General features: G+C 42.8%; 1 protein-coding gene across 5 annotated transcripts in view; it reads left to right on the forward strand.

Moving 5' to 3' along the window:
* The window catches only part of LOC113641487 (neuronal tyrosine-phosphorylated phosphoinositide-3-kinase adapter 1), a 36,562-nt gene extending 23,284 nt beyond the window's left edge, over window positions 1-13,278 (forward strand). For 4 of the 5 annotated variants that reach the window (XM_047809366.1, XM_047809365.1, XM_027144182.2 and 1 more), the window contains 5 exons: window positions 1,308-1,699; window positions 2,644-4,257; window positions 4,780-5,013; window positions 5,477-5,580; window positions 7,322-13,278. In XM_047809366.1, the coding sequence (XP_047665322.1) occupies window positions 1,308-1,699; window positions 2,644-4,257; window positions 4,780-5,013; window positions 5,477-5,580; window positions 7,322-7,756 (2,779 nt within the window). In that variant the 3' untranslated portion in view covers window positions 7,757-13,278. The remainder of the gene's footprint in view (window positions 1-1,307; window positions 1,700-2,643; window positions 4,258-4,779; window positions 5,014-5,476; window positions 5,581-7,321) is intronic. The other variant, XM_027144185.2, reaches the window with a different exon arrangement.
* The last annotated feature ends 2,287 nt before the right edge of the window (window positions 13,279-15,565 follow it).

Here is a 15,565-nt window from a genome sequence, read left to right on the forward strand (position 1 = left end):
GAGAGAGAGAGAGAGAGAATGAAGACAGAAAAAGAATGTTTTTTTTTCTCTGAATATAGAAACATGCTTCTCAAAATGGAGGGCTGAAAGGTAATAAAAGGAAAGAAAATAAAAATCCAAAAAAGTGACACACCCATTGAAAAAAAATGCTCTATGAGTATGTGAGTGAGTATTATCATTTGTGTCCTCTGCGTGTGTGTGTGTGTGTGTGTGTGTGTGTGTGTGTGTGTGTGTGTGTGTGTGTGTGTGTGTGTGTGTGTGTCTGCATGTTCCATTGATGAAAGCATGTCGCCTTGCCAATATGCTGCTGTGCCACACCTAACAAGCCAGACAGGCAACATTTGGCTGTGTGTGTGTGTGTGTGTGTGTGTGTGTGTGTGTGTGTGTGTGTGTGTGTGTGTGTGTGTGTGTGTGTGTGCATGTGTACATGCCAGACAATGTGCACATGGAATTATATGTTTGAAAAAAAATTATTGGTAAACAACAACCAAACGGCGGTCTAGTTGCCGTGGTAACAGATGGGGCCAGTGTTTGTAAGAAAAGGAGTTTGCTGCAGGGAAAGATGGAAGGAACAGGGGGACATGCAGAGAGGAAAAGAGGGATGGGAGGTATGTAACGAGAAAGAAAGATGGGGAAAATGGGTGGATAAGAGAGAAAACAACAAGTGAATGATAGAGGAAACGTGACTGGATGAGAGGATAAGAGAGAGAAACTTAAAGATGAGAGAAAAAGAGAGAAACTGGATGGATGAAAAGATGAGGGAGAATGGGTGGATGAGAAGAAAAGCACAGAAAGGATCAGGGAGGAGAGTGTTGGGATTAAAAAACAAAGAGACGAATGAGTGGATGAGAGGATAAGGGAGGAGAATGGTGTACAGTATAAAGGGGGAAATGGATGGATGCAAATGAAGAGAGGAAACTAGGTGGTGAAGAACAACAGAGACCAGAGTGTATTTCTCACTGACTAGGCTGCACAGCTTGTTCTTATCACACTGTCGGTAAACTGGAGATTACACTACACATGCCAAATGTGTGTGTGTGTGTGTGTGTGTGTGTGTGTGTGTGTGTGTGTGTGTGTGTGTGTGTGTGTGTGTGTGTGTGTAATTCAGGAACGAAAAGTGCGGAGGTGTGTGGGAACAGGGAGTCCAAAATGAAATTGACTGTGATATATTTAAAGCACATTTTAGGGGTGGGGAGTGAGGAACACAGTGTGGACGGAAATGACGGCAAAATAATAGTGTACATGATGGTGACTTTTATAGAATCTGATCGTTAGTGAGAGAAATGTTTTTCCCCTCTTCCGGACAGCTGTAAAGATGCCTCATCGGCAACGGTGGGGAAGGTGCGTGACCTGGCATCATTCCGTCGTCATTTCCGTATGGGCTTCATGACGATGCCCGCATCTCAGGACCTCTCGCCGCATTCCTGTGCTGCTGCCATGGCGCCACGCTCTCAGTCATGCCACGCCGTGGGCACTGGTGAAGGAGAGGGCCTTGAAAATGGTGACGACCCTGACTCGGACGCTCAGATGCCCTCTCACACTGGACGATGCCCCCCAGCTAAGCCTAAACGTCACCCGAGCACCCGACTGAGCTCCACGCCACAGCAGGAGCACACAGGACGTGGTGGACATGCACCACCTGATGCCCCTCCACCTCCACCACCCCAACATCCACCCAAACATCCTGAGAAGAAGAATGGTGAGTGTTTGGACTGGGCTGTTTTTTAATATTCTTAGTTTCTGGTCAAGTCCTTGTTTTTGTTTTATGCAAACTGATGCAAATTCTTGATGTTTACATTGAGCACGAGGCAAAAGTTCTGCAACTCAGTGAACATGAAGTTGCTCTTTAATGTTTAGCCGTTTTTAGATCGTCAAATTTGATTCATATACCTTTTTATACAGTAACTGCTTGCAGTGTTTCCAGGTTAAAATCTTTTTTTTTCTATTTGTTCCAAAATCCTTAGCAGGGTTTTAAAATATCCGAAAGATACTGTACCTGTACGTACATCAGACCTCGGTTCCTCGGTTCTTACAAGATTTGCTTGAGCAAAGCAAAAACCAAAAAAAGCAGAAGACAGATGAAGAAAGAAGACAGATGTCTTTATTCTTTACTGATGCTATTAGATTTTTCATCCATAGAGTCAATAAAATTTAGCAAGTTGTGCTCAAAGCAAAGAGAAAGTCAATAAAACCGAAAAGTACTATCTATTTTATTATTGAATTGCACTGTGGAGCATCTTCAAGTGAATTCCTAAAGAGAGTAGAGTCTTGCCATTTTGTAAGACAAGGTAGAAATATTTGTGCTTTGACGAAACTAAAATTCTTTGACATGCTTTTAATGAAGTGGTAAAGTCAGCAATCACATAGACAAAATAGATATTAAGCATTAAAAGCAATTTCAAAAATTTCAGAATGAGTAAAGCTACTGTAAGTGCGCAGTGTATGAATCGTCTAATATGTACGATAACATAAAATAACCAATACTAAGTATGTTTCTTTTCCACTTGAATACTTCTTATGATGAGTCTATTTGTGGCTAAGCTAGTTACTTCAGATCACACAATAAAAAAAAAAAATTAAATATCTAGTTCATAGTGTTGTCATGTGTTGGTTTTTTCTTCATACCTTCTTCTGTCTCTCTAGCAATGAAGAAGTCAGACTCCAGTGAGTTGCTGGGCAGGAAGGTGCCTCCCCAGAAGCCCAAACGGAGCCCGAGCACCCAACTGTCCTTTGATGCTCCACCCCTTAGGCTTCCACCACCAGCCACACCCCTGCCATTCCAGAGTGCCGAGAGCACCGGCGATGATGAGCCTGTATACATTGAGATGGTGGGTCAAGTGTTCACCCGGGAGACACCTGGTGTGCCAACACCCTCGGCCACAACACCTGACTCTGACTCAGATCCAGGCGAGGAAGCTATTTATGAAGAGATGAAGTACCCAGTGGCTGATGATGCCCACCAGCGACGCCTCCCACCAAAGCATGAGCGAGCCAAGTCATCGAAATCCTACACATCTTCCTCTGTCTCTTCTTCCTCCACATCTTCTTCACTCCCTCGGCCCTCGTCCTCATCACCCTCCTGTCCTTTGTCATCCTCTAAGCCTAAATCTGCCGTGTCCATCTCTCACTCTTCCCCCTTACCGTCATCTTCCTGCTCTGCCTCCTCCACACCTGTTCCTCAGCCTCTCTCATCCTCACCACACCCTCCTCGAGCCCCTACCCCCTTCCTCTTGCCAGGCACCAAATCAGAGTCTGAGATCGGATCCAGTAAGATCCCTGCGCCTTTCCCCAACCTGCTTCAACACAAGCCACCCCTGCTGGCTTTTCCACCCCCAAAGAGTGGCTCTTCCAAGCTCGGCTCCAGCAGCAGCCCATCACCAGCCAGCTTACCACCTACCATTGGCAGTTCTGCTTCAAAGGAAGGAAATGTTGGGGAGAAGGAAAAGGAGAGGAAGGAAGGGCCAGCACCAGGCTTACGAGCTCGGAGCCACTCAACACCTTTGCCTCCATCCTCAAAATCTTCCTCACCATACTCACACCATCATCACCATCATCACCCACACCACAGGCCCTCACACTACCACCACTATCGCAAACCTGAGAAAGAGTCAAGTAAGACCTCGCAGGGTACCTCGCAGACCTCAACACAAACTCAGACACAGGCCAAAGAGGGCAAGTCAGTCAGTTTTCTTCTGAAGTCAGACAAAGCCGAGAGGGAAAGGGATCGAGAGAGAGAACGAGACAGAGACCGTGACCGTGATCGTGATCGAGAAAGGGATCGAGACAGAGATAGAGACACTCCAGTAACACAGTCATCCAGCCAAGTTGACACGGCTGCCTCTACTGCTGCCACTACAACCACTAGCCTTCCAATGTCTTCATCCACGTCATCGGGGATGTCGTCCACATCCTCCGCATCGCAGAGGCCTCCGTCTCGCTCAGTTCAGCGTTCACACACTCCTCACACACACCTCCCAGCCTATAAGCCCCCACCTTCAGACAGCCCTCTGCTCTGGACATACCCATCTGCAGGATTTCGTCGTCCTCCAGCTTATGACAGCTTGCGTGCTGGCACACCGATGCCCTCCCTGCATCCAGAGGGTGGAACCAAGGCTGGGAGCACCCAGGTTCCACATGCGAAGGCCGGGTTCCTGCCCTGGGATGCCAGTGGAAGTGGTCTAGGCTTCACTGATGATCAGGCCTACTGGCCCATGCACAGGAAGCTCTCCTTCAGCCATGGCAGCAGAGAGACAGAGAGTAAGAAACTGGGTGGAGTGGGAGGGAAGGTGGAGTAGCAGAGAGAAGGTGAAATGGAGAGATAAGAGAAGCAATGGTCAGAGAAAGATGTCTTGATGTCTATATATATCTACATACCATGGGTTTCATGACTAGTTGTGACTTTTTAAATTAACTAACTTTTACACCTCAAAAAAATTTGTATAACAACAGGCAAATGAAACTAAACCGCAGTCAGAGAGTGAGGGAAAGGGAGGGAGAAGAAGGGAGAAATTGCCAGCATTAACAGCAGGGGTGGCAAACTATAATCCTGGAGGACTGTAGCTACAATTCTGCACACTGTAGGATTTTCCCAGAGCCATCACCTAAGTTGGTAATTCCTGGGTTCCCCGGGATTTGAGGATGACATGTGAAATGTGGTGGCGGTGTGTGTAGCAATAAATAACCTTTGCATTTTTAGTATTGTTAAATATCCCTTCTTTACTTTAATGTAAAACCCCTTAAACAGACTAAACTTACATATTCTCCCCTCCCATTCTATAGAAGAAGAAGGCCGTATCTGGAATGGTAGTACAGATGCTCTGCTAAGAAGAGACAGAGAGGATTCTGTGGGTAGTGGTCGGGCTGGAGGAGTTTCTGGAATCCCTGTACGGGCTTCAGGAAGAATTGGGCACAGTGAGAGTCTAGCGGGAGCAGATGGGCCACCAGGTTTAAGAGTAATGCCCCGCACAGGACTGCCCCTGCCATGCCAGACCTTCCCTGCCTGCCGCAATGGAGGTCATTTGATTTTATTAAAGTATTAACTATTCATTTCCAAGAATTACTGAATAAAAATCTGTTTAAATGGTGAGCAGTTGCTCTGGTAGTATGCACTAGCATGAGTTTGACTTTTGACAGGGTGGTTCTTTCGTTATTTCAAGTCAAGTCGAGAAGACGAAGACTATTTGAGAAACAGTGGGCTTTTTAATATAGACAATTCCTTAGAACAATTACATACAGAAAGTAGAATTAGGCCTTAAGGATAGACGTGCCATGGCTTTTTGAAAGCAGACCAGAAAAGAGTAGACATGCTGAATTTTCCACCAGGGGGCCTGTGAAGGTTTTATTGCTCATTACTTGCTAGGGATATAAACACATTACATGGTTCTGCTGATCCTTAGGCAAAAATAGGATGTTGACAACATTATTGAGAAGAAACCAAAGTGAGTGTGTGTGTGTATGTGTGTGTGTGTGTTAACAGAGCTCGGCCGGCTGGGTAGATCATCCTCCACATCTGGAGTAAAGCAAGCAGGAGGGGATATTCAGAGACAAAGTAGTCTGCCAGCTAGAGAAGCTCTAAACCAGGTAACTTTTGCTTTTTATTAAAAAAGGAGACATGGCTGGGCAGACAGTTATAAAGGGGGTATGATCCCAAAGGTGATATGAAATCACCCATTCCTTTATCCGTCTCTTTTTTGGGTCTCTCGTATGAAGCTGGTATGATGAAACAAAATCCAGACAAAAGGAAAAGAAAAGAAAATACATTCATGTGGAGTATATCTCATAAGTCATTGTGTAGTTGAAACATATGAAATAATAATGCTTTAGAATGAGCTCACAAATAAATGCATAGTTGTGAGTTGCATTACAGCCATTACTATCAGAGCTCATATTTTTATTAAAAATCAACACCTTCTGACTAATCATATTTACGAATATAACATAATTCCTATCTCTACCTTTTATAAAGGTATTTTATTACAGAGAGCAGACATGACATGAACGCTGAATACATGATGAAATTGTGATGCATGTGTGATCACAGGGTTACACTAGACATTTATGGTATATGGCATCAGTATTTGGTGTAATGAATGCCGAACACAGTAGGCGGTATAGGATGAGATTCTCCTGATTCTTCAGCATCCCCACCCAAACGTGTCTGCAGAGGAGACAAGCAGCGGGTGTGCAGCTGTGGGTTCACAGAGTCCAAAGAGAACGAGGGAAGCATACAGAAAGACAGAGAGGAAGACAGGAGCTGCATTGGGATAGAAAGGGAGGGAGAACGCGTGCACGAGAGAGAGAGAGAGAGAGAGAGAGAGAGAGAGAGAGAGAGAGAGAGAGAGAGAGAGAAAAGAGGCAGGCAGCTAGAGGGAGAAATAGGCAGAGAGAGGAAGGGTGTGTAGTGACGTTGGCGTAGTGTGTGGGTGTGTCTGCGGTGTAACAGGCAGACGGTAAATACAGATGTTCAAACATAGACACGGCCATTAAGCTTCCGTCCTTTTTATTTTCAACGAGCGTTGATACCTGGCATCTGCTTGCAAAGGACATTGTGTGTGTGTGTGTGTGTGTGTGTGTGTGTGTGTGTGTGTGTGTGTGTGTGTGTGTGTGTGTGTGTGTGTGTGTGTGTGTGTGTGTTTGTGTGTGTACGTGCATACGTGTGTGTACAGGTCGGTGCATTACAGTTCTACAGCAGCTCTACCTGATGTTTTGACGATTTTGCTGCTTCCTGTGGCTTTTTTTGCTCCTTTCCTGCTTTTCATGTGCCGCCGTCTCCTGGCAGAGACTCATATGCTGACGCAGACGCAGTGTGTGTGTCTGTGTGTGTGTCTGAGTGTGTGTGCTGCATAGCCAGACTGTGTGCTGATTTGACCTTCCTTCTTGCAGCAGGAGGGCTAGGATTGGGGTACAATACCTCCATCTGGTGGCCGCATGGGAAACAGCAAGACTTCGGTTGTGTTTAAACCTGACTCAGTGTGTGAAGGCTTATGAGGTCAAAAGGTCACATAAGTCCAAAACAATGGGTTGCACCATTACTCCCATCTGCTCCCCAAATATCTCTGTTTTTCTCCTTTGTTTCCTTTGTGTCTGTAAATTTCTTTCTTTCACCAGAATTGTGAACTCTTTGTGGTAAATATATAGAAAAGTGGAAATTTGGGTTGGTACGTTCCTACTCCTGGCTTGACTCTGATTGGTCGGAAGGTGTTGATTAACTAAACAGAAAAAGAAATGGAAAAATTTTAGGAAAGTGTTTGTAATAGACTGAGGAACAGTCTGTATCTACATATCTTCATGCTTGCTTTCACCCTCTGTCTTTACTCTGCAGTTGCAAGCTCTCTCTCAGGCACCCTGCAGTCCCTCTCTGGCTCGTGCTCAGGCTCAGACCTTGACTCAAGCTCAGGCTCAGTTCCACCTGCAGCAGCTCCAGCAGCACCACCTGCAGTTACAATTCCAGCACCTGGCCCAGCTGGCAGCACAGGCTCAGGCCATGCCAGGCACAGGCAGCACCTCTATTGGCATAACAGCCAGCACAGGCACGATGGGCACATCCACCCAGCGGGATGGCAAGCTTCTGGAGGTGATTGAGAGGAAGCGTTGCCTGTGCAAGGAGATCAAGGCTCACCGGCGGCCAGATAAAAGTCTGTGCAAACAGGACAGCATGCCCATCCTGCCAAGCTGGAGGAAAACACCCGAGCCACGTAAAACAGGCACACCGCCTTGCCAGAGACCTCAGGCCGTGGTGTGGGACACGGCTATCTGACACACAGAGAGAGGGACAGAATGACTGAGATACACTGATGTTGCCACTTTATTAAGTACACCTAACATCATTCACCTGACATTTGGTTAAGTAAACCTACCATGTGGGGGTACAACATGTATATGATTAGTGCTCCATTTATACTTTAATTCAGCAATCAGTATTGCTTTTGCAGTTATTATTAGTTTTGTTCCTACAGTACCCAAATTTAGTTGGTTCTCTTGATCAAATTTTGTAAAATGAACAGTCTATTTGAAACCACCATGACCTCCACACATTTGTCACCTTAAGCTTCATATCTGACCAAAAGAAACCAAAAGTCTTTTTTTTGCGTCCCACAGGATCCCAGAAATGATGCACTGAAATACAATATAAAACACCGTGCCTCCTGTCGGTATATGTATTCGAATCTATTTTGAACACATTATCTGTTTGTTCTGAATATTTAGTTAAGGTGACATGGCAAATTTGTAGATATACAGTTACTGACTGTAGCCCATCAGTTGCTATGCACCAAACCTCAACAACACTGCTGTGCCTAATACACTTACCACCGCATTACAACTGTTGCTGCTGTCCTGAGAGGATCCAACACCCTAATAAGATCTTCTCCTTGGTCATCTTATGGTTTTTATTTAACGGACAAGTTCGCGGGAGGCTGATACATTGAGCCAGAAATAACGCTACAGTTAGTAACTTTATTTCCTACAAAATGCCCTTATATGGTATGGTATAGTATGTGTACATGATGAAATGGCAACTGAGTGTAAATACAACAGAGATGTACCTAATAAATTGGCAAACGAGTGCTACATGTCATGTTCTGCAAGAGAGAACGTTGAAAGGAGAAGAATGAGGATGGAGGAAATATTAATAAACTCAGACAAACATGGAATCTGTGAATGTTGAAAACAAAGACGGGTGTATTATAAACATGTAGAGTTCGTATTGTATATCTTGGGGGTGGGTTGCTTCGTTGTTGTTGGTTTTTTTTTGGGGGGGGGGGGGGTGATGATATCACACAGCATTTTACGTGCCATATAAAGACTATATATACATAAACACACAGGAGAGACACGTTTCAGCCGAGACTCCTTTTACCTACCATGCCTCATCGCGACTTCTGAGAGAACTACAACTGAGTTTACATTTAAAAAAAAAATACATACTGGACTTCTTAAACAAACCATTGGAGCTCTCTGTACATGTTCTTGAGGGGATGGAGAATTTCTCCAGCCAGGAGGATAAAGGGATGAAAAGATTGTATGATGTTTGACACGTCACGAAGGACACTGAAATGCAGCCGGGTGATTCTACATTCCAGAGCGTGTGTGTGTGTGTGTGTGTGTGTGTGTGTGTGTGTGTGTGTGTCTGGATTGTGGATATGGAGGACAGGACAGACCTAAAATGAAAGACCTGGAAAGCGATATTTTGCTGTAGATGAGCACATAGTGTGTATAGAATTAAAACTAGTCAAATTCCAGAAATACACACACCTACACAGACCAGAAGGTATCATTCAAACACACACACGCACTCAGTACATACTTACACTGCTAAAGCAAACACACACACACACACACACAGACACGCACAGACATGCACAGACACACCAACACATACTTATACAGTACTACTAAATCAAAACACACACATTGTAAAGTATGGAGGTGTGTAGTGCTGGTGTAGTTTGTATAGGAGTGCTAATTTGCTGGGTTTCTTGTTACGTTGATATTATTGATCGCGCGTGAAGGTGACCTCTCTCGGTTGCGTTTTGATTGTTTATACTACCTAAGAATTAAACGCAAAAATCGATGATTCTCACGCGTTCGTTTTGACTTTCGCAGTAGCTCCCGAAAACCTTAACGGAGTCTGTTCACACAGATCAGACTGCCCCCAAAAAGATCTTCATCACAAGCAGCAAGACCACGGATGTCCACTTTTTGGACGTGATGGAGATTCCAGATGGGAGTCTTGTTGCCTAGTGTACTTACATATTGAACAAGATAATAAACGGAAAAGTGAAGCTAGTTGGCAATGAAAGGAAAACTTCACTGTTTTTCAACTACATCTCTATCCAATGTATCTGCATATGTGGCTTTGTAAGAACATTTCTTCCATAACTTGATACCTTTGTTGTTAAAGTATAATGTTTATAGATTTGTTTCCTTAGTGGTTTAGTGGTTAGCATGTGTGTCTCACACCTCTGGGGTTGGGGGTTCAGAGGTTTCCTCTGCGTACTCTGGATTCCTCCTCTAGTCCACCAACATACTGATTTCTAAATTGGCCCTATTGTGTGCTCTGTTTTGGGTCCGTCCAGGGTGTCCCACCGCCTTGTGCCCCAATATGCTCCAGCCTTAATTTGGCTCAATGTTGCTACAGAAAGTGGGCAAATGGTTACATATCGTCTCTGTCGGGCGGAAACCTCGTATCTCCAAAACCATTATTTTTCAGGAAATTAAAAAAACACTGTATCTTATCTGCAATGCACAGGGTTTAGTCCGCGTTGCGGTGGATTGTCTTGCTCTAAATTCCTGTCCTCAGATGAGCACCAGGGGGTCAAGATGTTTTTTTCTTTGAGCCCAGTATTTTGAAGACATTTGCCTCGGAAGACGTGTTGATTCGTTGCGACTCATAATATCGAGGATTGACAGTTGAAGTGTCCAATGGAGTTAAGAGATTTGCGCTCAAGCTATTTTCAAGACAAAAGTGGGGACTGACCAATAGCATCGATATGTGAAAAAATATTAAATATTATTTAAAAAATTTGGACATACAAGGTTTCCGCCCCGACAGAGACGATATTTAAAAGGTGTCTGGATATAATTCAAAATCTTTCCATCATTTTTATTTTATAGTACTGAAGAAAACGTTTCTTTCTGCAAGAAGAAGCTAATTGCTGTTTGTGATAATCGAACACATCGATGTGTTGGATGGAAATTCCACTGAAAAACCCTAAAGTATTCCTTTATCGTTCTATCGTCATGCTGAAACCCACAATCTCACTTCGATCTGCTCGGTTATGGTTTGGCATTTTCTTGATTCTAAAAGAATCGGAGAAAGTCTCTGTAAATTAATCGGTTATCGTCGTCATTTTCCGTGTCTGGCATCAGTGCTTGTGTCATTGTTTACTTAAACCAAACCTAAAGTGTAGATCGACGATTTTTGCGTGTTTCAGGATGGAGTAAATAAGATCGGATAATCCATATCTTGGATGGATCTGCAGACGGATCCGTGACTCTGTATCATATGTTAATCCATGTATATAAGTTTAAAGTATTATTGCCTCTTCATATCAGTGACGGCGTCATCATAAGTGTCAGTCGTATGGAATTGTGACAGAGATTCGTTTGAGGTTGGTTAAGGTTCCATCACTCTCTCTCTCACACACACACACACACACACAAACATACACACACACACACACACACAACAAACAAACACAAACACACACAGGCTCTGCCATTCATATCAGACACTAAGAGGCAAACCAAAATCAACTTCTGTTCCTTTGTTGTGTGGCCTGGATGATCACTCGCGCTCCTCAAACGAATAAACAAAAATGCTGGAACTAACTGCACAATACAGAAACAACAACAACAACAACAACAACAACAAAAATGCGAAAACCACACAGGATGTGCTACAATAAACACACAAGGGTTCAAAATTGTAAAATAGATATGTAAAACTGTATTGATTATGTAGCAAATCTTTCCACTTTCATACTTGTAATCGACAAGTATACTGTAGCATATGATGTATAAAAAAAAAAAGTAAAAGGTGTTTAATTGTTTTATAAAGGAATTTAGTAGTTATATCTGTGGCAACCTGTCTACACTGTACCGAATGGTTTGGCCCATCGAAATGCAAGCCCTCTTACTAAAGGCACGGTCACAGACACAACAATACAGTATCTCCTGCTAGAATTATGCAAGTCCCTTTAAAACAGGTCTACTTTTACTGCTTTTTTAATCTATTTGTTTATTTATGTACAGGAACCACCAGCCCAGTTTGGTCACTGTTTGGATATTTTGGAATACTTTTGCTGCTATTGAATTACTACTGCTGTTATAAATAGTTTGTCATATTCCTCACTACTGGTAACACTTCTCTTATTATACCTCTTCCTTTTTTTGCTGCATTTGAATGTTCCTCTGTTGTTTTTTTATTATTATTATTATTATTATTATTATTATTTCCTTGAGGTCAGAGTAGAACAGAGTTTGGCCTAACTATTGAGGAGTAGATCTTTCCGTGATTGTACTATGGCACGCAAGTGTTTTTTTTTTTGTTTGTTTGTTTGTTTTTTTCGTTCTCTTTTTGTGGTTGTGTTTAAACTTTGTCGTTTCTTTCTAAACAGTTATCACCAACTTGTACAGTTTTCACTTTATCAACACTACTGAGAAACAGAAAGGTCGCATCGCAGCGTCGTCAACGCCGTTACCGTCTTCATGGTGTCATTATGGTGTCGCCCTGGTGTGGCCATTAAGCTACCATAACATTATAGTGGTGTCATCAAGGCCTTGTCATGATGTTTCTATGGTATCGATCATAGTAGTACCATTTGACTACTTTTTGGCCTGATGTTGTCATGGTGTTACAGGGAAGTTGCTATAGTGTCATCATGGTGTACTAATGATGTAACAGTTGTGTTTCTTCTTCGATCACATTGACGCCACATGACGGATTTGAGAACACCGATACTATTCTGTCATGGTGGCATCTCATGGTGTTACCTTGAGGTTACTGAAGTGACATCATGATGATAATGAATGGTTACTGTGTAGTTAGTTATCATGCTGTTAGTGTAATGTTCTGACTGTCCTGGTAGCGCCATATGACCTAGTTGGCCACTATGAGTACTCTATCAGTGCCCTTGTGTCACCATGATATCATCATGAGGTCAGAGTGGTGACACCATAGTGTTACTGTGGTTACACCATGGTGTTCTCCTAATGTTACCATGACGTTGTTGGCAATCATGGTTAACACCATGCCACCCACAACAAGTGCACGGTCAAGTTGTTACCTTGAGGTTGCTCTGGTCTCAGCATGACGCTCCTGTGGTGTCACCATGGTGCTCTCATGACTGTTCGCCAATGTCGCTGACAATCACCACATGACCCAGATGGGTTCTATCAGTACAATCTCTGTCAAACAGAAAGAAGAATCACAATAGAGGAAGTAGAGGGCTGGTGCAATGCATGCTGGGAGTTCTCAAAGGATTCCAACTTAGAGAAGGGTTGGGCTGTGTCTCGGTCTGAATAAACTGTGCCCAAAATTTGTACTTCAAATATTCTAAGTAATCATCTAGTTACAATTTATTACAACGAAGGGGTAGAATTAATGATAAAACTAGTTTACAGAAGCTGTCGGCTTTGCGTGTCTACTTAAATGGTGGCCATATTATGAGTGCCATAATATATTGATATGGTAAGATACGATGTACCTTGGAAATCACTGTAGTGCTATATTTGCATTGATATCGTCATGAAATAAATTTTATATGATGAACTACACACTTGTGTGACTTGATGTGTCTTGATCGGAAACAGAAGTCCTGCTGTGTGTTTGCTTGCTTAATGATAAATACAGTGCTTTGGTTACTTTAATGCCTACATCACTAACCTCCCTTCTAAACAATTTAAATATCTCTCTTGCAACTCTTCCATGTACCATAAGAGGGCGCCATGTCTTTGGTATTCTTTTAGCATCACCAGTAATCAGAATCAGAATCAGGTTTGGCCAAGTGTGTTGACACACACAAGGTATTTGGTTACAGCTGTTTGTGACTCTTAAAAGTACAGACATAAATAACACGATACTATACAGACTATACAAGACAATGCAGAGGATGTGATACTCTATAGACAGGTTGAGTATTAAATATGAATACAGAATATATGACAGATCAGTTATGTACATAAAGTGTGAGAAGTGCACGGTAGTGCAAATAACAGTATTGTGCAATATTTTGCTTTTGTACAATATACAGAGGCGGTAGTGTGTGTGACGTATACGGACGATGTGATGACCGACGGTTCTGATAATGCAGTACTTATAGATATGAAGCAGGGAATATAGTTATGGTGAGTTGTTAATCAGGGTGATAAAGGGCCTGGGGAAAGAAACCGTTCCTGTGTCTGGCAGTTTTGGTAAACAAAGTTCTGTAGTGCCTGAGAGAAGGGAGGAGCTGAAAGAGGTTGTGTCCAGGGTGTGAAGGGTCAGTAGTGATTTTTACTGCCCGGTTACTGGTTCTTGTATCGTACAAGTCGTGGGGAGTGGGCAGAGGGGCGCCAATTATTATTTCTGCTGTTTTTACTGTGCAATGCAGTTTGTTCCTGTCCTGTTTAGTTGCTGCACCAAACCAGATGGTGATGGATGTGTGCAGGACAGATTCTATGACTGCAGTGTAGAACAGCACCATATTTCCTTAATTTACGTAGAAAGTACATCCTCTGCTGGGCCTTTTTGATGATGGAGTTTATGTTGCACTCCCATTTCCGGGCTTGGGAAATGGTAGTGCACGGAAACTTGAAGGTCTCCACAGATGACACAGGGCTGTTGGATATTGTGAGGGGGAGTAGTGTTGAGGGGTCTTTCCTAAAGTCCGCTATCATCTCCACAGTTTTGTGGGCGTTTAGCTCTAGGCTGTTCTGACTGCACCATAGCACCAGCCGCTTCACCCCCTGCTGGTATGCAGACTCATCGCAATCTTGGATGAGACAGATGAGTGTAGTATCATCTGAAAATTTGCAGATGTTACAACACTCATCGGTCCCTTCCATGATTGGGGTTTATCTAGTCTAGAAAAAGGCCTAATTGATAGGTTCTACCATCTCTGTGGAGGGCTTCTGAAGCTCTGAAATGGTCATTAGATTATTGGTCACTCCCTGCCTATTCTACTGCTTAATCTGTTTGATCAGACTGATGATTATGGAAAGAGTCCTGTGCGTCTGGGAGTGGAAATTGTTTTATTCCCCACCCATATTAATTCTCAACTCAATTTGATCATTTGGGTCTACAGAGATGTCCTTCTTTTTAATGGCTTAAATGAGTCTGAATATCAGTGTACAATAATATATTGCCTGTATAGAGTGGGTACACAGTGAGTGTCATTATTATGACATCTTTCTGACGATGCTGTCACAACTGAAAGCACCACTGATCTAATAATAAAGATGTCAGTTATTTGTTGATGACAGTGATCCTAGTTATTTTTTATGCTACACATTATCACACAAAACATATATTGGAATCATAAGAATGCCTCCATTAAGTAATAATTTGTACTAGATGGTAAAGTATTTGGTATTATAATTAATAATAATTATAACTATTAGAGTTATCTGTATCCATTTGTAGTTACGTTCAGAGGTTAAAATATGGACAATGAAATCTCTCTTACTGTGTCATCAAAATGCTCATATTTGCCGACTTACAAGGCTATTTATTTGTTGTCCTCCATATACAGTAGCTTTTCATTGTTTCCCCTGGTGAGGGATCAAATGTTTATAGCCGCTATAATGTGATAACAGAAACTTGTTTCTAAGATGATTAATGACTTTAATCAACATTTATATAGATAGCAAGTGTTTAATCACCCACAGTTGATTGTATGTAAATAAGATTAATGGATTTTTGGGCATCACCTGAAATTGCACTGGCTATTCCTTGAATGAAACCAGCACTTGATTAGTATATAACTGATGTATAGCACTGTCTGCTAACCAGGTAAAATGAGTGAGGGATGAGTGCATTGGTTTCATGTGCATTCAGAAGCTCCAGAAGGATCAAGAGCTCCTT

Source organism: Tachysurus fulvidraco, chromosome 26 (genome assembly GCF_022655615.1).
Source record: "Tachysurus fulvidraco isolate hzauxx_2018 chromosome 26, HZAU_PFXX_2.0, whole genome shotgun sequence".
NCBI lineage: Eukaryota > Metazoa > Chordata > Actinopteri > Siluriformes > Bagridae > Tachysurus > Tachysurus fulvidraco.